The 26,601-nt window shown below is 39.8% G+C and overlaps 2 protein-coding genes and 1 long non-coding RNA gene across 3 annotated transcripts in view; 1 reads left to right on the forward strand and 2 right to left on the reverse strand.

Annotated features, from left to right (window-relative positions):
- Window positions 1-683: 683 nt before the first annotated feature.
- Window positions 684-8,253, reverse strand: LOC122224029. The gene is made up of 3 exons (XR_006204630.1): window positions 8,046-8,253; window positions 7,805-7,913; window positions 684-844 (listed from the first exon to the last, which is right to left on the reverse strand). It is a non-coding gene; the product is annotated as an uncharacterized LOC122224029 (long non-coding RNA).
- A 128-nt stretch (window positions 8,254-8,381) lies between these two features.
- Window positions 8,382-14,332, forward strand: SRP19 (signal recognition particle 19). Its single transcript, XM_042945261.1, has 5 exons — window positions 8,382-8,584; window positions 9,226-9,301; window positions 11,951-12,022; window positions 12,140-12,251; window positions 13,842-14,332. Exons 1-5 carry the CDS (start codon window positions 8,544-8,546, stop codon window positions 13,973-13,975), a joined length of 435 nt encoding a protein of 144 aa, XP_042801195.1. The 5' UTR covers window positions 8,382-8,543; the 3' UTR covers window positions 13,976-14,332.
- Window positions 14,333-21,080: 6,748 nt separating this feature from the next.
- REEP5 (receptor accessory protein 5) overlaps window positions 21,081-26,601 on the reverse strand; it is a 39,945-nt gene continuing 34,424 nt past the window's right edge. Inside the window, exon 5 of the mRNA XM_042945284.1 lies at window positions 21,081-23,443. Within this exon, the coding sequence (XP_042801218.1) occupies window positions 23,394-23,443 (50 nt within the window). The 3' untranslated portion in view covers window positions 21,081-23,393. The remainder of the gene's footprint in view (window positions 23,444-26,601) is intronic.

Raw genomic sequence — 26,601 nt, forward strand, 5'->3', positions numbered from 1 at the left:
TTACCAAATAATTTTTCAAAAGTATCTGAAATAGAGAATATAAATTATTTTTTAATGTCTAATTCCCTCATACTATGTTGACTTTAAAATACTACTTTGTAGTGTTAAAAAAGTATGGACTTTAACTCCTGTACAGACCACATCATTTTCCTGCCATTCTCCTAACTCTGTCCTGTGGTCTATAAAATTATATTCTGGTTTTTTTAGACCATTGATGCTTCTTTCAACCTGTATGTTCTACATGTATTGTATTGTTCTTGGTGCTAAATACACTTTCTTTCTTCTGATATTCAGGATTATTCTTTCTCTACATTTGTGACTATTCACTTATTTTAAGTTATGTGATTGTTACTTTTTTTAATTAAAAATACTCATCATGCTGTATACTAGTGAAAGTGACCATTGAATATAAAGCAACATTAGTGAAAAGTAACTATTGACAATGATGCTAAATGGTACCTACACCACCTTTTGGAATCTAAGCACTTAGCCCAACTGTTGACCACTGAATCATGTATGCAGCCCATGTACCCTGACCATGGCTATTTGTACCAGAGGTGGATACTTGCCCCAGGAGAGACTCATCATCAACCAGCTAGTGACCAAAGACTTGCCTGGCTTAAGGGGCGGGGAACTGAGCCAATCAATTTGAAATAAGAGTCACAAAGGAAATTACTGGTTGGTGATTGAGTGCTAGAACTGAAATATCTTGTAGCATTAGGCTGAGTTAACTTGAAAATAACAGAAAACCACATTTAGACATACCTTAGTTTTTTTTTTTTTTAATTTCAAAGATAGAGAAAACTTTCTAAAAAACATTTGTGAGGAGAGAGGAATAGGCTGCCTACAAAAAAGAAAAAGAAAAAATTAGATTAGTAACATATTTCTCTGCAATGCTAAATGCCAAAAAAGAAAAAAACAATACAATAATATGTGCAGTATTTGGAAGGGAATGGGAATATTACCTAAGAATTTTGAAACCAGCCGAATTAACATTTAATTTATCTGAAATACTTGTATCACTTAGGATCCTTACAGCTGTTAACAAGACCTCTAAAAGATAAGACGTTCATTTAACGGATGCTAGGTAGCTCACGGGATCTGTATGAGGGCCAGAAAATCATTCTCAGAAGCCCCACAGCAGAAAAGATACCCAACTATCTGTGAAACTGCTTCAGTAAAGATCCACTTGCTTCCCCTAATCGCCAGAACCATCTGACACCATACCCGCTGTAGAACAAGATTACATGTGGTACATCTTCCTCACGCTGCTCATTTGCGGACTGAAGTCTTGCTGGAGTGGACATGATTGGCAGAGGCTACGTCACATGTATACGTATAGAGTCTGGGAGCTCAAGTTTTGTTTTCTCCATTGAGGAAGCTGGATTCATAAAACATGAACTCTCCAAATCCATGAGGGGCACTTTGAAAGCATTGGGCAACTAGAAACCATGAGATGTTTTGCCATAGTATTCCTGCTGCCCAAACAATTAAAACAAATGGAAAAGTGTTAAGGAAACAAAATTTGAGCAGTAAAACTTTTCAAGCTGAATAAATGTGTTAATAATTGTAGTTAATCTGATAATGCTAATCCACACTGATAATAAATCTCAGTGTTAATGTCCACATAAAACTGAAAAGATGAAATGTTTAATAATTTAAACATTAAATTCCAGATTATTCTAACCCAAATTGGGAAACGAGTTACAAGGTAGAGAAGACATAAAAGCATGCTAAATTTCTAGTTTTATGTAGGCAGTGTCAATAGATCCTATTTTACTTTTAACTTAGAAAAATACAAAGTCAATTTTTTAGTTTAATGGTAACCTCAATGTTAAAAAATAAAAATTTCCACCCAAACCACTAGCCAAAGACAACAACTAAGAATACTTGAACAAGATCAAAGAATGGGAGACATAGGGGAGAATTAGCCACAAAGAAGCATAAAATGACAGAATAGTACCAAATGATAAATGGATTAAACAAATATAATAATTATTCTCAGGTTGAAGTCAAGTAAAAAAGTCCTCCAACTATATGTCATTAATAAAAGACACACTAAAATGATCCAGAATGGATAAAACTACAAGTACAACCACACTTGCACAGGCAAATGTAAAGAAAGTAGTTAATGCAAATTTATGTCAGACAGTATAGTTCTGGATAAAAGGGAGCAAATATAATGAAAAGGAGATTAATATCACTTAGGACTTTCTTTAAATTTCAAATGATTTAGTATCAAATGTATGAAATTACAAATAGAAAATTAAAAAACGATGAAAACAAGTGAGACTCAGTGTTTGACAGATGACGTGGTCTATACAAAACAAAAGGAGCTGTTTTTATTTAAAACCACAACTTCCTTCCAGACAGGGTGGACCTTGTTAAAGGAAGGCTCTCAGCGGTCCTTTTCTATAGCTGAGGACCTTCATGGGTTTGGGATCTATAAAGCCAAGCCTGGAGGGAGGGTTAGAGAAAATTTAACAGATTTGCTTATGAGAGGCAAGAACTTGGGATTCTTGGGGTACCCAGGCAATGGCGGGGGGTGGGGTGGGGGCTGAGGAGTAGAGAGAGATAGGAGAGGACAAAAGGAAAGAGGAGTCAGCAAAATGAGAAGTCAGGGTCATATGAAAACCTTGATGATACAGCAGTTAAAATGATTTTAGAAACGGAGATACGTTATTTCAGTTGGAACCCTAAGTTCTTTGCAAAATCTCTGTTCCAGTATTAATGTACTCATTGATTTTTATTTTTCAGAATCTTTTCATAACAATTGCAACTGGCTTCACCATCACACTATCAATATTTATTTGAATTTAAGTATAAATTAGATGTAAGTTTTCACCACTGTTTCCTCTGTATTACATGCCTTTCACTATCTTCAATTCTTCATGTTAATATGATTTGCCTTAACTGGACTATGTCCTTAAATAGTTACTTTTTTCCAGAAAAGCTAAGTTAAGGATATACTTTCTAAATCCTTGCTTGTTTAAAGTTGTTTTCTTTTGCTGTCACACAAAGGATAATTTGGGTCACAATTCTTTTTCCTCAAAAAACTTATGTTTGGGGTGCCTGGGTGGCTCAGTCAGTTAAGAGTCCAACTCTTCATTTCGGCTCAGGTCATGATCTCACAGTTCATGAGTTCAAGCCCCATGTCAGGCTCTGTGCTGACAGTGTGGAGCCTGCTTGGGATTCTCTCTCCTCCTCTCTCTCTGGCCCTCCCCTGCTCACACTCTTTCTCTCAAAATAAATAAACTTATTAAAAGCAAAACAAAAAAAATTCTAATGTTTACTGTGGCTAAGAAGTTCAAATATCAGTCTGAGTTTTGTTTACATTATACATAACTTTTATTTCCTAACTTAGTGATTGTAGCGTTTTGTTGTTATCCTTGAAATAAAGAAATTATACTGGCATAAGTCCAGTTTCGTGTCTTTTTCCCACAACTCTGTCTTTTAATATTGAATCTTACTGATCTCCAGTCTTCAGTTCAATACATGTTCTCGTGTCATCTCGGTCCTGATTGCTGCTTTCCCATCATCTCCTTTCTCTCACTTTGCAGGGGCAGAGACAAAGCCATACTATGGCTTGAACACCAACTTCAGATCAACCATATCTACTAAAATGGCCCTCCATCAGACACCAGTCAGACTCTTAGTGGCGCCTACATGCGGACTGTACTGTCAGGAGTTCCTCGTGCCCAGACATTGCATTATGTTCCTCTAGAAATGAAAAGAGCACCTATCTACCACTCAGTATCAACATTTTCCCATAAGAGTGCTTGTGTTCAAATGCCATAAAGGATTTTTAATGAAACAGTTTTATTATAAAAAAGATTTTGCCTCTAGTCTACCCTCCCATCCCAAGATATAGATATGAATCCAACAGAGACTGGATGTGGCATGTAGGCAAATCTTACTCATAAACACCACGTTGTGCTCTGTGTTTTCCCCCTGACTGAAAGCTCTTTCGTTAGGTCAGGTTGGTGAACTTAACTTTTAGTTATCCTAGGGCAGATTCTGTGTTCTTTAGAAATTGATTTCTGGGGTGGCTCAGTCAGTTAAGCAACCGACTTCAGTCATGATCTCACTTGTTTGACCCCAGCATTGGGCTCTGTGCTGACAGCTCACAACCTGGAGCCTGCTTCAGATTCTATCTCCCTCTTTCTCGCTGCCCCTCCCCGGCTCGCACTCTGTCTGTGTCTCTCTCTCTCTCTTTCTCTCTCTCAAAAATAAACATTAAAAAAAATTTTGTTTAAAGAAATTAACTTCTGACACTATGGTAGATAATATTTTCAAAGATGGCGCAGTATCTGCCATCCCACATGCTTTTTTGCAATGTGGGAATCTATTACTGAGCTGGCCCTGTGACTGCTTTGACCAATAAAATGTGGAAGAAGTTACAAGACCAGACATTATAAAGGCCTGGTAGTTTCTACTGTGCCATCGGCAGGAAGCTAGCCACTATGTAAGAAGCCCTGAAACTACCATGCTATGAGGCAGTTGTTAAAGAAAAAAGTTACTCTGACACTTGTTAAAATGGTAAGGAAGGGGGCGCCTGGGTGGCTCAGTCGGTTAAGCGTCCAACTTCAGCTCAGGTCACGATCTCGTGGTCTGTGAGTTCGAGCCCCGCGTCAGGCTCTGGGCTGATGGCTCAGAGCCTGGAGCCTGCTTCCGATTCTGTGTCTCCCTCTCTCTCTGCCCCTCCCCCGTTCATGCTCTGTCTCTCTCTCTCTCAAAAATAAATAAACGTTAAAAAAAAAAATGGTAAGGAAGACTTCAAGGCTACTGCAATAGGGATACTGGACTAGAGGAGAGATATCAGTTCAACTCCAAATGCAGCAAAGACAGTTGGAGATTTATAACCAAAGGGCAGAGTAAGGGCCTCAGTAGATGGAAAATTTCTAAGGGTAAATTCTTGTTGAAGACAGGCCAAGGACTATCAGAGATGGGAATGAGGAATTTGATCAGATATTGAGGGTGATCAGATAACAAGAGTAGGGGGGGTGCTCAACATACTTACTTTGATGGTTAATTTTCTGTGACAAATTAACTGGGCTAAGGGATACCCACATAGCTGTTAAAACATTGCAGGGTGTGTCTGTGAATATGTTTCCGGAAGAGATTAGCATTCAAATCAGAGGAATGAGTAAAAAATATCTGCCTCCACCAATATGGGCAGGCATCATCTAATCTGTTGAGAGTCCAAATAGAACAAAAAAAGGGGAGGAATGGCACATTTTCTCTCTCTTTTCTTGAACTGGGACTTCCATCTCCTGTCCTCCCATATCTGATCTCGTTTCTCAGATATTCTAACTGGGACTTACACCATCAGCTCTCCTGGTTCTCAGGCTTTTGGATTCAGGCTGATTTATACCATCAGCTTTCCTCGTTCTCCAAGCTTGCAGATAGCATATTGTGGCATATCTCAGCCTCCATGGTGTGGGCCAATTCCTATAATAATCTCATATATCTCTATATATCTTACAGTTCTGTCTCTCGGGAGAACCCTGACTGATACATTTAACTTAGCAGCATTCTTGCTAAAACTGGGATGGGCAGGCAAAAAAAAAAAAAAAAAAAAAGAACACGGGCCAAGGTCAAGGCCAGTCAAGACAAGAGCTCAGAGGAGCCTGTCTAAAGAAGTTTGGTCAAGGAGAGAGGTTTTGTCAAATTTCAGCCTAGCCATATGGAGATGCTACACCACAGGAAAAGGAAGGTACCAGCAACCCTTCAGCTGATTCAACCATACCAGCGAGGCAGAGATATAGGACTAAAGAAGTCATTTGGGACTTTCTATCTCCAGCAGATGCAATGTGGAACAGAGATCAGCTGTTCCAGCTAAGCTCTACCCAAACTACAGTTTTGTGAGCAAATACATTGTTCTTTTAATTTTTTTTTAACATTTATTTATTATTGAGAGACAGAGAGAGACAGAGCGTGAGCAGGGGAGGGGCAGAGAGAGAGGGAGACACAGAATTTGAAGCAGGTTCCAGGCTCCGAGCTGTCAGCACAGAGCCTGACTCGGGGCTCGAACTCACAAACTGCAAGATCATGACCTGAGCAGGTTAGACGCTGAACCAACTGAGCCACCCAGGTGCCCTGGATACACTGTTCTCTTAAAGCACTAACTTTTAGAGTGTTTTGTTACATTGTAATAGACAAGTGAAACAGACAGACCAACCCATTAGTTAGCCAGGCTGGCCTGAGTTTTCTCATTGACTCAGTGCAGGCTGGGATGGCCTTCGTATACCTATATGCATAACAGTCTCACCCCTTAGAGCTGTGAGAAATTTGAGCAAGAGCTATTTTATTATTTTTATCTGTATCCCTAACACTTCTTAAAGTAGCTGGCACATAGTAGCTTCTCAAAATGTCCTTGTTGAATGCAATAGAAGCCATCCAGTGATTTGTAGCACAGATATCATGTAATCCACCAATTCTTCCCCTAATCACATTTCTGTCAAAGCTCACAGATCATCTTACATATCTACCAGTCCCCTCCTGCCCATGCACACATATATATCATATCTCTTCTTCAGTCCCTTCCTTCTGCTTTCAATTCTTCCCAACTATTTTAGGAAAATTTCTCTTGCCCATCTTGGTCTTCTCTTTCCACCTTTGTGAATCCCATCCCTACCCAGTAGCCTCAACCAAGGTTGACAGGTTGAATTTAGTGGCACATCTAAATAAGTAAAAGAAAGACAGTTTGATAAGAATTAGATTTGAGAGGTGCCTGGATGGTTCAGTTGGTTAAGCATTGGACTTTGGCTCAGGTCATGATCTCTGGGTTCGTAGGTTTGAGCCCCATGTCAGGCTCTTCACTGGGAGTGCAGAGTCTGCTTGGGATTCTCTCTCTCCCTCTCCCTCTGCCCCTCTCCCACTCACGCTTCCTTTCCCTCTCGAAATAAATAAACTTTATTTTAAAAATTAGATTTGAAAACTAGGGCCATCAATCTCTAAAGCCCTTTCGTCATTTTCACAATTTGCCACATGCAACTTCATCCTCCTTTAAACCAACCTGCTTTTCCACAAGCATTAATGTTTTAAAACTTTGTGTTCACTTATTGTTTCTTTAAGCATCAGTGCAGTAACAACATTGCTGTCTCCCTTCCCACCATCTTTTCTGTGTACTTGTAAGATATTTCAACTATAGTGTAGAGTTAAATAGAAGTTATGGATCTAGCACAGAATGGCACTCAAAAATATCAGCTCCATCATTAACTCCCTTAGTGTTTAGGAACCAGGAAATATAACCAATTTTAATATTGGGCCTTTTTGTCTGCAAGTATTTACATAGGTCTAAGAAAACCCTATGGTGAGTAGGCTACTGTATGTATTAAACCTCAGGCTACCTTGTTCATGTCCCATTTTTCCCATATGATATATAAAATATTGATTTTCTGAAAAGTATTTGAGTTTTCATGATGCAACTAAAGTATGAAAATAAATCTTAAAACAGGCAAAGTAGATATTTTAAAGCTTGGATTCATTTCATCCCTGTTGTGTTTTGTTGGTCACATTGCATGAAGCTCTTTTTACAGGAATCATGTACACTTCAAGAAAGAAGTAAGACTGATGTATTTACATCAGCACCAAACTAATCCGGTACTACGAAACTACAAGGAAGATTGAGAGGCAGGAATTGAGGGGGTGGAGAAAAGTCAGGGGCTTCCAGAAGGACCAGATGGGCATTATGCTCAGCCATCATTAGCCTGAATGGCCATTAACTAACTTCAATGAGACTCAAGCTTTGGGGAGGATGTTTGTTTGTTTGTTTGTTTGATCTGTAATAAAGAATACTTACCTTTGAAAAGTGCCTTTGTTGGTGTGGACTAAACAGCAGCTACTAGAATAGGAATGAAGGTGTGTTTAGTTGAAGAACGGAAATGCTGAAATAGTGCTTTGCAATTAACCTAAGGTATGCAAAAATATAATGAATTGTAAGGTAGGTGTTTTTCAGTTTAAAAAGGTGTATAGTCAAATTCTTAACATTTATACGTCTTATTGAAACAGTAATTTATCTTGTTTCACCACTATAAACATACGTATTTGCCAAGTTGGAAACAAGCAAGCTGTGAGGCCCAGGAGCAGATCAAGATTAAACCATAAGAGGCATTTCCTCGCCTACTCGGATCTGTGTAGACAGATCACTCGCGGTATACAGCCCTCCCCTAACGGTGAAGGTAGCTAACACCATTCAAACTCAGTGTGAAACTGGATGTGAAGGAGCGTAAAATATTAACCCCATTTTAGCGACAGCGTAAGGTTCTAAAACTTCTGGTTTTGACAAGAGAAGGAATTCGAAGCTTTCGTGGATCCTCTCGCGATAAGAGAGGTGCTAACGCCACGTCAGAAACTACAGACGTTGGTGCAGAGCGACAGATGCCGGAACAAATGATAGCTGAAAAACTGCGGAAGCGTAGGCGGGCAGGTGGGCTGGACTTCCGCCGGAAAACGGAGTCGCCTGGGAAATCTCAGAGGCGAATACCGGCAGGCTTTCTGCCTGGAGGCTGTGGGCGGGCGCTGTGTGGGCCTGGGCGAAGATGGCTTGCGCTGCTGCACGGTCCCCGGCCGACCAGGACAGGTGGGTCCTGAGAAAGGGACGGGCTTGCCGCCAGCCCGCGGGTACTGCGCCACCCTCCCCACCCCCGAGAAAGGCTAGCGGCGGGGAGCTGGGCTTCGGCCGCAGGCTCCGGGCCGCTCCCCGGGTGTCGGTTCCTCTGGGAGGCCAGCAGCGCCAGGCTCTTCGTAGGTCCTCGAAATTCCGACTCTGGGTAGCTCAGTGTCTGCCTGTACCTGAGACAAAGGACCTTGGGTGCGACGTGGGCAGACATTGAGTAACAGACTCACAAGTGACAAATCTGTTCTCTTGTTACGTTCGGGAAGGTTCGTTCAGGTTCTTCCCAGTCTTTTAAAACCTCTGATGCCGTAGTTTCTGTGTGACAGCAGGCCCCACCCTCGGGAAGTTCTCTAGGCAGCTGTAGCTAACTGAACAGTGAAGGCATTGGTTTAGTTTGGTTTTAAACCTTCTCTGGCAAGTGGTGTTTTCTAAGGTAGTAAACGAAAGTTTACTTTTTAGGTAAGTTAAGTAAAAGGGAGGCAATTTAAAGAAAAACTACTAAGCAAATTAACAGGTATGCTGGCAGTCCTGTTGGTGATGAAAGAATGAATGAGTTTTTGGAAATACTGCTCTGCTGATACTAGCTGTGCTTCCTTCTGTGACAGATTCATTTGTATCTATCCCGCTTATTTGAATAACAAGAAGACCATCGCGGAGGGGAGGCGAATCCCCATAAGCAAGGTAAATGGGCTGCCACCTCGGTACTTGAGGGTCTCTGAGAGGTTGTACTGTTAGGGCTGCAAGGGCTTCTTTTACTGGACTGTATTGTTTAGGACCTGAAGTGAACAGCTGCCAAAAATTGAGGCGCTTTTCTTAACAGTGGTGAAACCAGAAAGGCTCTAATTCCTAGCTGGGGGGATTTTTAAAATGGTTCTTCATGAGCCTGTGCTTGAAAGAGGATGGGTGGGGGTAGGGTTTGCATGTTGTTACTGGTTTTTAAACCAAGATTGTGAAAACCTTGCCCTTAATAAAGGAAACCAAGCTTGCGTTATTGTATAATATGTCCAGAATGCAACTGCGTTTTTAAAAAAGACTTGCAGAGGGGCGCCTGGGTGGCTCAGTCGGTTAAGCATCTGACTTCGGCTCAGGTCATGATCTCGCGGTCCGTGAGTTCGAGCCCCACGTCGGGCTCTGAGCTGACAGCTCAGATTTCAGATTCTGTGTCTGTTTCTCTGACCCTCCCCATTCATGCTCTGTCTGTCTCAAAAATAAATAAACATTTAAAAAAATTTTTTTTAATTTAAGAAAAAATAAAAAGACTTGTAGAGAATTTAGATGTGTTGAGTTTTATAGTTTATGTCCATTATCTTTTTTTTTTTTTTTTTAGGGGTAAAGTGTAATACTTTTAAAAAGTAGGGTGTTGCAGCTTTTAAAAATAGGATTTTTCCCTTGTTTGGGTTTTACTTTTTCATGTTTGTTTATTTTTGAGACAGAGTAAGCGGGGTAGGGGTGGAGAAGCAGGGAGAGGGAGAATCCCAAGCAGGCTCCATGTTGTCAGTGCAGAGCCCGAGGATGGGCTCGATCTCATGAAACCATGACCAGAGCCGAAATTAAGTGTGGGACACTTAATCAACTGAGCCAGGCGCCCCAAAGCCCTGTTTATGTTTTGTAATCTAATGACAGATTCAAGGAAATGACCTGAAGCGATGCATTATTTTTGTGTTATTTAATATTTCCCATTTTGTTGTTTAGATATGTGTAAAGGAAGGTCTGCTTTGCTGCCCCAGAGTAAAAGAGACTATACCAAAGCCCTGATTCAGGATAATGCCTGACATCGAGCCAATGTGACAGAGGCCTCTGGTAGCAAGTTCTCACATAACTTGGAGAATAACTGGTTTTTAACTTTATTGACATATAGGATACATACAGAAATATAGATAAGTCTTAAGTGTATATCTTGATTAATTTTTACAGACTGAGTATACACATGGGTAACCAAGCACCCAAATTAAAAAAAGAAAGCATTTTCAGCGCCTAGGAAGATTCTTTTGTCTCCTCACAGTCACTGCCCCCTCCTCATACTCACAAGGATAACCACTGTCCTGACTTCCAGCACAATATATTAATTTTGTTTTTAAACTTTATTTTATTTTTTAAATTTTATTTTATTTATTATTATTTTTTAAATGTTTTTATTTATTTTTGAGACAGAGACAGAGCATGAGCAGAGGAGGGGCAGAGAGAGAGGGAGACACAGAATCTGAAGCAGGCTCCAGGCTCTGAGCTGTCAGCACAGAGCCCAACGCAGGGCTCGAACCCACGACTGCGAGGTCATGACCTGAGCTGAAGTCGGAAGCTTAACCGACTGACCCACCCAGGCGCCCCTTTAAATTTTATTTTAAAGTAATCTCTGCACCCAGCGTGGGGCTTCAACTCACAACCCCAAGATCAAGAGTCGCATGCTCCTCCAACCAAGCCATCCAGGCGTCCCTTTAAATTTCATTTAAATGGCATTACATACACTATGTACTTTTGTGTCTGTCTTTTTTCACTGAACTTTAAGCTTAAGAAATTTATTCACATTTTTTAGTATAGTTTGTTAATTTTCACTGCCCTGTAGCAGGGTTTCTCAACAACAGCACCACTGACATTTTGAGCCAGATCATTCTTGTGTGGGGGCTGTTCTGTGCACTTTAGGTTTTTTAGCAGCATGTTTGGCCTCTACCCACCAGATACCAGTGCCTTGCCTGACTCCTGTGACAATTAAAAATGTCTCCTAGCATTGTAAATATCAGAGGGGAAAAATTACCTTACTGAAAACCACTGCTCTGTAGTGTTGAAGTGTATAAATATACCACAGTCTATTCTACTGTTGATGGATAATTGGGTTGCTTCTAGTTTGGGACTATTACACATACTACTACTGTCAACATTCTTTAGCTTGTCTTTTAGGAAACATGTTTTGCATTTTTCATGGATATATACTAGAAGTGGAATTGCCCATCCATGAAGAATGCATATGTTTAGCTTTAGTGGACACTACCAAACCATTTTCTAAAACGGTTGTTACCTATAATAGTTGTTTAATCAGTATTCATTTAGCACTTACTATGCTCCAAGCCTCATACCAGATAACTTGGGAATATAGTGATAAAACAGTACTTGCCTTTGTGAAGTTCATGTTCTGTTGGAAGGGGATGGACACACAAGTATGAATCAGTGTTATTCCCAGGAGTTTTTAAAATTACAATGCAAAAAACTGTACCTAATGAAAAGGAAACCTAAGGTTTTGATAGGTATTGTGATCGTAGTATTTGAAATGATTCACCCAATAATACAGCAGTAGCCACTTACAGTAAGCTGTTTAGTGTTTTTGTTTTAACTGTTCAGGCTGTTGAAAATCCTACAGCTACTGAGATTCAAGATGTGTGCTCAGCAGTTGGACTTAACGTATTCCTTGAGGTAAGAGGTGTTTCTTTCTTCACTATTTTTCCTACTCAATCTCATTGATGTAATAACTTTCTTAAAGCCTGTTTTTTTTGTTTTTTGTTTTGTTTTTGTTTTGCCTTTTCACATTAGAAAAATAAAATGTACTCTAGAGAATGGAATCGTGATGTTCAGTACAGGGGCCGAGTCCGGGTCCAGCTCAAACAGGAAGATGGCAGCCTCTGTCTCGTACAGTTTCCATCACGTAAGCTTTTCTGAATAAACAAAGTTTGGGGACGGCTTATTCCTGTACTCTGCAAAACAGGTTCTAAAACTGACCTTTTGAAAGGTAAAAATCATAATTGGCATTCTACAGATTAATTTAGAAAAGGACTACTGCTGAAGAGAGGAAAACAGTGGTTCTAACTTCTCCTAAGTTAAGGACCTCTGAGAATGCGATGAAGCCTGTTTGTTTCTCCAAAAAATTTGTTTTGTGAACATTTTATGAACCTCTGCAAGTCCATCATTATTCCCAAGTTAATAGTGTAGAATTATTGAATGGTCAGATGTTTATGCCATTTCAGATCCTAGAGGCTCTGGGGCCTAACTAATTTAGAAATTAGTTTAATTTCTAAAACTAATCTAAAAAGCCATACTAAGTGAAAGAAGCAAGAGAAATGCATAGCGTGGTACCACCTAGGTACATTTAAATACAAAATATTACTGTTTATTGATATATATGTCTTATTGCTTATTGATTATTATATATGTAAATGTATTTTAAGTGGACTGTAAGAAAACCCAGTCTTAAAATAGTAATTAACCTAATGGTGAGCAGGGAGTGGGGACACAGGGATGGTGGTCAGAGAAGACTGTAGCATTATGTCTTATTTTATTTCTTAGACAACAACAGTAATCAAACACAATTAGATATCAGTATCCCAAAATATTCTGAGTTTGGGGAAGATGAATTTTTTTTTTTTTTTACACATGATTCTTTTCTGAATTCTTCATTTCTAAAAACTATAATTTTTTAAATGGAGCTATTAATTCCCTTCTTGTCACAATAATCCCAAGCTGACAACTAAATTGTTCTTGGTTTAGTTAACATAGGTAGGTTTTTCTATGCTAAAACCTGTCCAGGTTAATAGAGATTTCTGGAAAGAAGATTGTGACTCCAGAGTAACAGGTAGTATATTCCAGTGTATTTCTTCTTCGGTTTGACATCTTCCTTTACTATCTCTTAAAAGATAAAAAAAACAAAAAAGTTTTGACTTCACCAGTAAGTAAAATATAAGTAAAAAATTGAAAACATTTTTCTCCCTGTTTCTAGCAAGAAAATAGAAAGTAAAAAGAGAAAAAATGAGGAGCTTAGTGTATTGAAAGTAGCTACTAGAGCCTGAAGAATTATTTGGTGCACAGAGAGTGTACCTGTAGGCATAAATCATCTGGGCATATGAATGACATCTTTTGTAGCTTGATGACATTGACAAAATTAAGCAGTCTGTGTTTCTGTAGCTTAAGATAACGATGTCTTCATTCTGTTTCCCAGTTTTTGTATTTAGATTAATTCTCCTTTGATCTTGAAGTCAGTTACTAGAGCCAAGACCAAAATTTGTGTTTTAAATTTTTATTTTGTTCACTTAAATATTTCATTGTAGTTCTTAGAACCTTTTCTCTAGGAAAGGCTCCCACTTGAGCAAGTCATGTCTTCATACTCTTTTTTTTTTTTTTTTTTTAATCCTTGTCATTCTCCTGATGTGACAATTTCTTGACCTTTATGATTAATTTGAAGTTAATGAGCTTTTAGTCTTATTCCTTAAGTTGTACACTAAGCCTAACTTCTGGTTCCTAGGTAAGTCAGTAATGTTGTATGCAGCGGAAATGATACCTAAACTAAAAACAAGGACACAAAAAACAGGAGGTGGTGACCAAAGTCTTCAGCAAGGAGAGGGAAGTAAAAAAGGGAAAGGAAAGAAGAAGAAGTGATCGGGGATGAGAATCAAGTATGTGGTACTACTGTGAGAGACGTGAACGAAGGCTTCTAATTTATATCTAAGAGAAACAGAAGCTTTTTGTTTGCATCATTTAATCAAACTATGGACATTTGTGCCTCCCAGCTTCAGCATCAGAGCTGACAATGAAATAAATTTACATCAGAAGTTTGCATCTAGCTCTTACACAGTATAAAAGAAAATTTCTTTGCCTTTCAATGCAGAGTTTTTGTGGAAGAAAGAAGCATATTTTTAAGTGGACAATGGATTCTACCATCAGTTACTTGAAATTCTGTATCCTGTGTGTAAACATGTTTCAGATAATGAGTTTAATTAAAAGATTTGAAATACACATTTTCTTCAACTTTTAAGTTAGTGAAATAAAATTTGAAACTGACTTTTAATAGCTTTTGCCTATGAACTAATGCTAGTAGAAGAGGTAATTAAAGAGAATAAAATGAGTCTTAGTGTGAGCTTAAAACTAGAAGAAAATGGCTAAATCCTCTTGGACGTTTATGAACAGCTAATCTACAGATCATTTTAATCAATTATTGTCATCGAGTGTTCAGTTACTAGTTTTTTGACATGGAAAATCCTGGAGTTTAAGCTTTAGATTTGCTTGTTTTATAGGCTTCAGAATGTTATTTATTTAAAAATATTTTTTTTAACATTTATTCATTTTTGAGAGACAGAAATAGTGTGAGTGGGGGAGGGATAGAGGGAGAGGGAGACACAGACTCTGAAGCAGGCTCCAGGCTCTGAGCTGTCAGCACAGAGCCCAATGCGGGGCTTGAACTCATGGACCACGAGACTATGACCTGAGCTGAAGTCAGACGCTTAACCGACTGAGCCACCCAGGTGCCCCAAGAACGTTATTTTAATTGGAGTTATGCTATTATCTATGCTTTAACACCTTGAGATATACTTTTTCTCAAAACACTAAATTGGATTGGTGATTCTGACTTTATTCCAAAGCACTATTTCTGAAAGTGGTAATTTTGTATAAGATTTAAGAAAATCACTATCCAGCCATTTGTTTTTGTCTGAGCATCATTTGGGGAACTGTCTTCTCTGACTCCATATGCTTCTGGAAGGGCTATTAATTATAGGACATACCACAGGGTATGACCCAAGCCAGACCAATGGTTTATTTTTCAGGAATTTAAATCTGGAGTAGAAACACAGACATATAGTTGATGATGGAAGCTAAGATAGTTGATGGTCTACAGATTTGAGTTATCCTAAGTCCTGTTCTTGAGGCCTGGTTTGGCTCTTCTGTGAATTCTGTAAACTATACTTTATATTCTTCCAGTAAATCCCATTTTCATTAAGTTTTTATTGCTTGAGATAAAAAATTCCACTTGGTGACAAAATAAGTGAATCCAGAGTTTCAGAGTTTTAAATGGACTTACACACCTAGGCTGTAGGAAGGTGATCCATGGGTGTGTAGGAAGAAGTATTCAAATTTTTACTCTTTTTCTCTCTTTAATAATTTCTGTTGTTCATACATTTTATAGTGAACATAATAGCATAGCAGTTTATATATTTGATTTACAAATACATATGGGGCAGTCTATGCAAAACAAGATTCAGAGTAGCCCTCTGGGACGATCTATTACTTAGGAATGTGTTTATGTAACAAAACAATGAGAAACTTAAGCAGGAGTTACTTTTTTTGGAATAACATAAAATCCAAAGGTATTACAGGTGTTGGTTCAGCTGCTCAGTGATGCCCTCATATCTTCCCATTCCACTATCCATGGCATGTTTCTAACAGCTTGTTGTCTCAAGCTTATAAAAGGGCTGATAGAACATCAGATTTCAAGGCAGAATGAAAACCTAGCTGTGCCAGACACTTTTATTCCTGCTTTAGGAAAGCTAAAGATTTCTCAAAATCCCTCCCAGCCAACTTTCATTTAAGTCTCATTGTCAAGAACTGTGGCTCATGTCCATCTTGAACTGCAAGGGAGGCTAGGAAAGTGACTGTATAACTTTTTGAGTCATGAAAATGGAGTCAGCCAAGGAAGAAAGTGGAGACTGGATATTGGGGCAGTCAACTTAAAAGATTTGTCACGGGGGGGCCTGGGTGGCTCAGTCGGTTTAAGTGTTGACTCTTGGTTTCGGCGCAGGTCATGAGCTCACAGTTTGGGGTTTGAACCCCACGTCGGGTTCTGCAGCTGGCAATGCTCTCTCTCTCCCTCTCTGCCCCTCCCCTGCTTACACTGTCTCTGTCTTTCTCAAAATAAACTTAAAAAAAAAAAAAAAAGATTTCTCACAGAAAGATGACCAGAGTCTAAAATTATTTGGGTTATGGGGCAATAGGGATTGTCAGAAAGGTTTCGGGACTCTTTCTGTAATGCGGCAATCAGTGTATAATTGAACTTTTCACATTGTTGCAGTCAGTGCATAATTGAACTTTCCTTTGCCAATCAAGTAAAAAACACAGTCTTTTCTAATGAGCAACACTGAGCATTTATTTTTATGTTGAAATGCCATTTGTATTTATTTCAGTGAGTTATGTTCACATCCTTTGGCCACTTTTTAAGGACTTTATTGTTATCAATATTATAGATAATGTAAAGAGCGAGCTAGTTTTTGTGTGTTTTCAGTTTATTTTTTTAATGTTTCTTTTTGAGAGAGACAGAGACAGAGCATGAGCAGAGGAGGAGCAGAGGGAGAGGGAGACAGAATCTGAAACAGGCTCCAGGCTCTGAGCTGTCAGCACAGAGCCTGATGTGGGGCTCGAACATATGAGCCATGAGATCATGACCTGAGCCAAAGTCGGATGCTTAACTGACTGAGCCACCCAGGCGCCCGTTTGTTTTTTAGGCATTAACTTCTATCTGTTGAAGAAAACGATTTAGTTTTCCTTCCTTTATCCCCCAATGTATGCTTCCTATCCCTCCCTCCTACCGCTATATTTCATAACTTTAATCAGTATTCAGAGTTCACATTACTATCCTGTATTCCATTCATAGCTGAACCATGCAATACTTTGCTACTCAAATGTGTGGTCAGTGGTCCAGCAGCACTGGTCTCTCCTGGGAAATTGTGAAAAATGCAAAATCTTTGGCCCCAGCCCAGAATTTAAAAGATCCTCAAGGGATTCTTATGCACATTACAGTGAGAAACACTGAAGTATGCTATTGTTATTTTTGTTTTCTGGATTTGTGTTTTCCATAGATCTAATTATTTTATTAGTTTTTTAAATATTTATCACTAACTCAACCACACAGTATCAGCTGTCAAAAAATATCCTTTTAAAGAGTTTGTTCAGGGGCGCCTGGGTGGCTTGGTCGGTTAAGCGTCCGACTTCGGCTCAGGTCATGATCTCACGGTCCGTGAGTTCGAGCCCCGTGTCGGGCTCTGTGCTGACAGCTCAGAGCCTGGAGCCTGTTTCAGATTCTGTGTCTCCCTCTCTCTCTGCCCCTCCCCTGTTCATGCTCTGTCTCTCTCTGTCTCAAAAATAAATGTTAAAAAAAAAAATTAAAAAAAAAAAAGAGTTTGTTCATGTCCATTTAATTCATCTTTTTAAAGAAGTCTTTTCTGGAGCATTTTACCTGGTTCTAATCTCTACTGGTTACCCTTTAGGCTTAGTGCACAGCTTCACTCTGCATCCAGAGTGACCTGCTTCACTGCTTTGCTGTTTTGGGTATCTTGTATTATGGAATCCTGTGCATTCTGTCTTGGGTTACGTCCTTGTTTGTAGCCCATCTTCAGGATCTTCTGGGAAAAATGCAAGGGAGGTAAATGTTCTTAGGCGTTGCATGTCATTCTACCCTCACACAGTTTGGCTGAGTATAGAATTAGAATCGAAAGTCATTTTATTTCAGAAGTTCAAGGACATTGCATCGTGGTCTTCTGACTAATGTTTTAGCTGAAGGGAAGTCCAAGTCATTCTAGTTAATGATCTTTTGTGACTCACATTTTTCTTGTTGAAACTCACAACATCTCAATATTCTAAAATATCACAATAGTGTGGCTTTGGACTTTTTTGTCTATTGTGCTGGGTACCTACCTAATGGGCCTTTCAATCTGGAATCTTGTGTCTTTCAGTTCTGGGAATTTTCTTGAAAATTTCATCAGTGGAACTCTTTCTGATCTTGGAACTCCTTATTTGGATATTAGATGTGCTGGACTAGTTCACAAATTTTCTCATCTTTTTTTCCTCTTATTTCCATTTCTTTGTCTTTATATTCTATTTCCTAGAATTCCTCAGCTCTGTCTTCCAACCCCTCTATTGAACTGTTCATTTTTCTTATATTTTCAGCTTCTTCAAGCTTTTTTGTTATCTGAATATTTCCTTTTTCTAGCATTTTGTTCTCAGGGGGTATGCTTTATATTCTTTTGTTTTCGATTTCATTTCGTTGGTGGTGGTTGTGGTTTTTATTTTGATCCCTGTCATATTAAGTGGCTTTCCTTAGACCAGGGTTTTTTGGTTATAGATTGATGGCTTTTTGAGTGACAAACCAAAAAGCTGATTAGAAGTTCTGAGCACATAAGAAAGGTTTGCAGACTGAATTTTACTAAAGGGATATCTGGGCGAGATGTTCTTTTAGGGGGCATTTCCAAGATCAGAAGTGTTTTTTCTTAGACTGACCTGTTCCCTAGAGTCCAACAAGCTCCCAGGAGGATAAACACCTGGGCATCCAGTGGGAGAAGTTGGAGTGGGGGAAATGGGTCTTACCATTGAGTCAATCCAGTTTTTATTACAACTTCCCTCCCTTGACTCTGCCTGTGTCCTCCCCACTCCAAAAATCCTTTTACTATCTCTGGAGGACAATCTCTTTCACCTGAAAGAAGATAAGGTGTTTTTTCACTATTCCTTTTTAAAAATTTTTAATTCCCTCCCAACATTAAGATTGTTCTTTGTGGTTATTTTGATATTGCGGGTGACTTTATAATGAAAAAAATTTTTTCTTAATGTTTATTATTTATTTTGAGAGAGAGTAAAAGCAGGGGAGGGTCAGAGAGAGATGGAGAGAGAGAGAATCCCAAGCAGGATCTACACTGTCAGCGCAGAGCCTGGCTGACCTGTAAGCCGCAAGATCATGACCTGAGCTGAAACCCAAGATTCGGATGCTTAACCAACTGAGCCACCCAGGTGCCCCTATAATGAAAAAATTTTTAATGTTTGTTTATTTTGAGAGAGAGAGAGAGACCGAGTGGGAGAGGGGCAGAGAGAGAGGCAGGGAGAGAATCCCAAGCAGGCTCCGTGCTCCCAGAGCAGAGCAGGATGCAGAGCTTGAGCTCACGAACTGTGAGATCATGACCTGAGCCAAAATCAAGAATCACATGCTTAACCAGCTGAGCCATGCAGGCACCCTATAATGAAATGTCTATACCAAAGAGATTAGGTGTGGTAGGCAGAATAATGTGTTGTTCTCCCACCAAAAAAACCCCTTGTGAATATTACTTCATATGGCAAAAGGCCTTGCAGGTGTGATTAGGAATCTTCAGCTGGAGAAAGTAGTGGTTATCCAGGTGGGCCCACTGTAATCTGAAGGATCTTTATAAAAGGGAAGTAGAAGCTAGAGTGCTAAGGGGTCCCAAGCCAATGAATGCAAGCAGCTTCTAGCTGAAAGAAGCAAGGAAATGGATTCTCCCCTAGTCCCCAGAAGGAATGCAGACCCTTTTGGATGTCTGATCTCCAGAACTGTAAGCTACTAAATTTATACTGTTTTAAGCCACTAAATTTGTGGCAATGTGTTATAGCAACATTAGGAAACACAGACCTGGTGAACCAATATGAGCGAAGGTAAACTGCAGACCTTGGGATTCTTGACCCCAGTAGTAGTTTCTACAAATTCTTAACACTGGCGACATGTTAGAATCACCCTAGAGTTTTAAAAGCATACTGGCACCTGGGTATCACAGTAGATACCAGAATGTCTGGTAGTGAAGGGAGATACCAGCATTTTTGGAAAGCTGCTCAGGTGATTGTAATATGCAGCCAGATCTAAAAACCACTGTAAACTAAGTGTAGAGGTAGCGTTTATCTAACCCAACGTTTTTATCTCAAAGTGTGGTTTCTGGACCATCGGCATTACCTGGGGATTTATTGGAAATGCAAATTTTTCAGATCCACCCCAGACCTACTGAATCAGAAACTCTGGATGGGACCAGCAATCTGTTAGAACAATCCCCTCCCCTGCAGAGAAATTCCAATGCACACTGAAGTTTGAAAACCAACTGATTTAACCAAAGAAACTTCTTATTGCTCTTAATACTCTATGAGATGTATATTATAGATTTTATAAGCTAATATTGTAATAAAGAGCCAGAAAAAGATTTAATGAAGGTCATTCTCAAACGTAATTACTTTCCTACTGTACTACATATAACTTAATATCATCTGATGGCTCAGGATGTGAACTCTCACTCTAGACACCATGATTCTAGACATACAGACATGTAAAAGCAGATGTGGAAGACAAAGCTGACCAAAGCATGTCCTCCAGAAGCAGACATTTATTTACTTTTTTTTTTTTTGTTAACGTTTATTTATTTTTGAGACAGAGAGAGAGCATGAACGGGGGAGGGGCAGAGAGAGAGGGAGACACAGAATCGGAAGCAGGCTCCAGGCTCTGAGCCATCAGCCCAGAGCCCTACGCAGGGCTCGAACTCACGGACCGCGAGATTGTGACCTGAGCTGAAGTCGGATGCTTAACCGACTGAGCCACCCAGGCGCCCCCCAGAAGCAGACATTTTTGATAAAATTCTCAAGTTCCTCCTTCCTTGGTCTCTTCTTAAGTATAGAGTAATTTGCAGGCACATGCAGGAAGTGTTTGCTACATCAAAATGTACTTACAGGCAACCAACTTATAGGAGACTGAGTGTAACGGAATATGTAGTAGAAAGCAACTTAGGTTTCTTTTAAATCTAGTGCTAATTATTGCTAAAAGCTTTTCATGGTTGTTTTCCTTTGGGAGTTTTTCCTCTGACAGGTAGTAACCACCAGGGGATGACTACAGGCCAGGTAAAGAATGGGGTTAATGAACAGCAGTGTTTAAGGTTCATTTACCTGTATTTTACTTCAGATATTGTTTAAATGATTCTAGATTCTCTTAAGCCCCAGAAAATAAAATGAAACATAACAGTTCAGTGAGATAACAGAAGTTTATTTACATCCATTTCCATTTAATATATCACATCTTCAGGATGGGTGATAACTTATTTAATGGCTATGCTCATTTTCTTCAGGCTATGGATAGAAAACTTTCCCCAGAGTAGCAGTAACTGTTGATCTGAAAGCTTTCAAGTAAGGGAAGAACTGTTGGGGAGATTCTTTGATTTTACCCCTGAAACACAATTCATGTACACATAAATGCTTGTCTTCTAGCCAGACACAGGCTCAATTAGTTTTTCAAATACTCTAGCCATGGCGATATGTTATCTGGGAAATTTAAACAGACACAATTGCTCAACTCATTAACTTCTGTCATTAGTATGTACACTTTGCCAAAAACAGGAACCTAAATTTCTTACAGAATGCACTGCAGGAAAAAGCTGTAAGGACAAAATAATTGCATTCAGAATATATTTTCTTACTATAGCAGTTTTTAAACTGGTATCAGCCTGTAAGTAGTTATGAGCAATAGTAACTTGTACGCTTCCCCCTCTTGCCTGGTATTTTGTATACTGAAAGTTATATATTCTACATGCTGACAACCTGATTATATATTCTGTATGCTAGAAGTTGCTAATTTTCATCCTTCTGCCACCAAGAAAAGTGTACTTTATTATGGGGAAAGGAACTTAAGTACTCCTGGAGGAACTTTTTTTTTTTTAATCTAAGGCTTGATTTTCTGCTGATAATTAATTGCTTATTTTCTAAGTTTTTTTTTCCTTTAAGGTAAGTTTAATAAGATGCCTTATGATTACCACGGTCTTACAGGAAAAAAATAACGTGATCCATATTATAATATTTAGCTGATATTGTCCCTAATTTTTGATATCTTTGGTATTTTTTACAGCACGAGATTTCATTATGATCTTACCCGTTATCCAAAGGAGAGCTAATTATCTCCTTTTTGCCTTAAAAAGTATTTTACAGACGGGATAATTAAACTTGTTTTGTTATACTTGGTTTTGTTTGGTCAGTGTAGTCTAATTCAGAAGGTTGCTCAGTTTTTGAAGTTCCTGTAAGTGGGCAGATCAAACCAGAAACCTTAATGTTAAATTTTTGTTCTGTACTTAAACTATGTGGTTATCTGCAATTTATCAAAACAGAGTATAAAGATGAAGGCATTTAAATGGACCACAAATGACTGAAATTTAAACCAGGGAGGCCTCTTGTTTGTTTGACTTTAAAGGCCAGAGAAAGAAGGTGAAAGCAGTTTGACTTCACTGTCAACTGGATTATATAGGTTAGATCATCCTTTCATTCTTCCAGCTCTTGCTCTAAGAGCCTGGTGTCATCATTAGCATGTAGCTGCTAATGACAGAAACAAGAACATACCTGTAATCAGAGGTGGGAAAGTCTAGAGGTTCCTTAGGCTAGTTTCAAAAAAAAAAAAAAGACTAGTAAAGAAACAAGACTAAACCAACATATTACTCAGCTTTGAAGAAGAAACCAGGAATGGTTTCCGTTATAGCATCTTAAAACAGACAAATCTAAAGTTTATAATCAGCTTTTTTTTAAAGGCCACAAGACATTACTAGTTCTACAGGAAGTTGGGAGCTGTGTATTATTGGTGTGTGTGTGTGTACATTTCCCCATCTATCACCAAAGTGACTGCTTTACACATCTATTCTGGTATTCAGCTGCTACAAAGTTGGCGAAACAACCAGGCCAACCCCCACCCAACTTCACTTATCACTTAACTATTCACTGGAAATATCAGTATTTGTTTTTTTAATTTTCTGAGATATTATTTAACAGATCACACCAACACACTGGAACCTTCAGCTTTTGGCAGGCGCTCCCTGTGAGCATTATACATGTCACAGTCAGTAACATTTCCCTACACATATGTATGCACAAATACATTAAAAACATTTCATACAAAATTGTACATTACATGAAGTAGAACCTTAAAGAGTATCCTAAAATAGAAGTACAGAGAAAATGCATGCAGAGAGAGCCTGTTGAAGTACAAAGCCTGCGGGATATAGAATTTCAAGTTTCTATTTCCTACAGGATGGTAACACATGTCTTTTCCTTCCCAGAGGCAAAATTTATTTTCCAAAAATTTGGACGCTGCCCATTGCATTAAATTTAAATGCCCCCTATGTACATAGACAGTAAAAGTAAGCAAAAGAAACCAAAAAAACACACATTCCTTTTTTTAATATATCAAAAATGTTTCCAAGGCAACATTATTAAAATGATTATACCACAGTCCCTAATATAACATCAAGCGCTAATAGGCAGGTACAGAGAGGGCAGAAAGGTCTCATCCAGTCAGCAGTTAGGTGCTCTTCTTTTCTTCACCAAGTAAGTTCACTGCTGCTTTTTTGGCTGTTAGGAGGGAAGAAAACTGTGTCAAGACTATTTGTAATGCCAGCTCTGTGCCTAATGTAGTGACTAGATAGCAACTTGGATGACTCATATCCAGATGAGAACACACTGAGGTTTGTGGCAGGGCTGAGAAAGTTTCCAGGAAGTGGACCAGAGAGAGACCTCTTCAGAGCACAGATCCTGAGTACCCTAGCATATTTCTTTAAGGTCGTCTAGCCTAACCCTGTACAGTAACCGTCTCCTCTAAGCCGTCTGCCCTCCTTCAGGTGTCACAAGAAGCAGGGATTCCTTGGGCATGTAGTGCTCCTCTGTACAAGCAAGAAATTCTTGCTTGTGTCTGGGTGCTCACCTGTTTAATTTGACTATGTCTCAGTCTGATGACAACTAGGTCATCTATCCCATGGTGACAAAAAAAAAAAATCACAGAAATTCCTCCTTCCTACACCTCAGAAATGATGGAATATTTATACACCTTTATATTCTCTCCATTGTGCCACCATTTCCCTTTAAGTGTTTGAGTTGGTGGCAAGATACTACATTCATCAAGAAAATATTCTTGTATCTGTGGGAGACTAAGCCTTCCTCTTCCTAATTACCAAGCGACATGGAATATGCTGTAAGAACTAGTGTGGAGTGTGAGATGGGGGATGGGGGTGTTATGGAAGCCTCCAGGGCCTCCTGGGAGAATCCACAAAGTGCACCTGTTTTGTTTTTTTGTTGTTGTTGTTGTTGTTGTTTTTTATTTTTTAATATATGAAATTTACTGTCAAATTGGTTTCCATACAACACCCAGTGCTCATCCCAAAAGGTGCCCTCCTCAATACCCATCACCCACCCTGCCCTCCCTCCCACCCTGCCCTCCCTCCCACCCCCCATCAACCCTCAGTTTGTTCTCAGTTTTTAACAGTCTCTTATGCTTTGGCTCTCTCCCACTCTAACCTCTTTTTTTTTTTTTTTTCCTTCCCCTCCCCCATGGGTTTCTGTTATGTTTCTCAGGATCCACATAAGAGTGAAACCATATGGTATCTGTCTTTCTCTGTATGGCTTATTTCACTTAGCATCACCCTCTCCAGTTCCATCCATGTTGCTACAAAAGGCCATATTTCATTTTTTCTCATTGCCACGTAGTATTCCATTGTGTATATAAACCACAATTTCTTTATCCATTCATCAGTTGATGGACATTTAGGCTCTTTCCATAATTTGGCTATTGTTGAGAGTGCTGCTATAAACATTGGGGTACAGGTGCCCCTATGCATCAGTACTCCTGTATCCCTTGGATAAATTCCTAGCAGTGCTATTGCTGGGTCATAGGGTAGGTCTATTTTTAATTTTCTGAGGAACCTCCACACTGCTTTCCAGAGCGGCTGCACCAATTAAAGTGCACCTGTTTTTGATGGGGCCCAGGGTGAAGCACTGCCAGTCCTTCCCTGTTCACCAGCTGCCCGAAGGCTGTTCTCCCTTCACTTAAAGTTGCTGAACAGTTAACAAGAAATTGCAGCCTCTCTCTTAACTAGCCCACTGTAAAAATTTACTTCCTGAGGAATCCAGAAGTTTTGAAGTCTAAAATGGGTCGGCATGCAAGTCCCTCCTAATTTATTTTCATTCTTACACTCCTGTTTAGCAATGTATCAAAGTAAAATTGGATTTTAGAGTATTGACATCTAAGAGAACCAAGGGTCTAAGCAATGTGAGTGAACTAGACAGAAGTGACATCGCCAGAGGTTGCTGCTTTGGCTGAGGCAAGGAACAGGAAGGAAACTTCTTAAAAGGAAACTGGCAATCCCCAGGTGGGAGGACATGAAGGCTACAAGTCAGAAAACACTTAAAACTGTAGAAAAAGGAATGCAAGTAGACTGGAGCTGTATGCCTGGGGGAGAAGTCCAGTGGAGAGAGAAGTGTGTGAAGGGCAATAGGGAGAACATATCCACACTGCTGGAGAGCTGTCTTGGGGATCTTACTGGCCCAGTGGTCAGGTCAGTACTCTCCCACTTTCTAATTACCACAGAGCTCTCCAAACAAAATGGTAAGTCTACATCCCTCACTACTTTTGTCCAATTTATAAAACCCTTTCTGTGCCCTCTGGAACTCAAGACCCACTCATCAGCAAAACCTCCTCTATCCCCATCCATCTCTCCGAATGTTTCTTTTCACCTTCTTGCTTTTACAGAAATCTGGCTGTCTCTTGAGAACACTGCTTTCTCAGGTGGTGGCTATTTTTCTTTCTTCCTTGACCCTAGTACGAGTGGGTCTGGAGGGTTTGGTAAGCTGTCTTTGTTCTCCATTGCCACGTTCAGAATCTCATGGCATCAGATTATATCTGCTACCAGCCTTTCTTTTTCCAGTCATCTCAGACTCTTGGGTTATGCTGCCTCATTTCTTTAAGATTTTAACTCCAAACTTATTTTAGTTATTGGTGATTTCAGTATTTTGCCAGTATCCTGGCCTCTCGGCTGTCCCCTCCAATAACCTTTACGCTCCATCCTACCAACCCCCACCTCTCTCCCAACCCCAGGCACTCATTCCATGATCCTCATCACTACCTGTGACCGAAGTCCCTCTATAATCTCAGTGTCCAGCATCCCACTCTCCCCCACCACGCCCAGCTGTGCAGCACACGCCCTCTGTTCTGATTCAGAGTCCTCCCCCACCACCTTTTCCACCGTCCCTTCCCTCCTTGGCCAGTTGAAGTTCCACCATCAGACACTAAACACTCCCTGGTCCCTCTCTCACTTCATGGTTCTTTACTCAGTTGGCCTTGGCACAGAGCCCCACCTGCTCTGCAGCTGCGGAGCTGTGTGTGTCAACTGGTCTCACTAAGTTCACTGACACAACTTCAAATGAGCCTGTAATACTCCTGACAGTCACGTGGCACTGCCCCAGTCCGTCCACTCTCCCATGGTCCTGGAGTGGCCAGCAACCAACGGTCACACTCACTGGTTACTCATCTGGGCTGCTTTCACACTAGAGTGGCCGAGCTGAGAGTCCCAAGCAAGAGCTGATGGCCCACAAAAAATAACATTTATTATCTGACCCTTCACAGAAAACGTCTGCTGACCCCAGTCCTAGGTACCTATTTCATACCATCTCTTTCTATCACCATCTTCCCCATCCTCTCCGCTGACCTTCCTACTTCACTGAGAAATGGGAAGCAGTGG

Source organism: Panthera leo, chromosome A1 (assembly GCF_018350215.1).
Source record: "Panthera leo isolate Ple1 chromosome A1, P.leo_Ple1_pat1.1, whole genome shotgun sequence".
NCBI lineage: Eukaryota > Metazoa > Chordata > Mammalia > Carnivora > Felidae > Panthera > Panthera leo.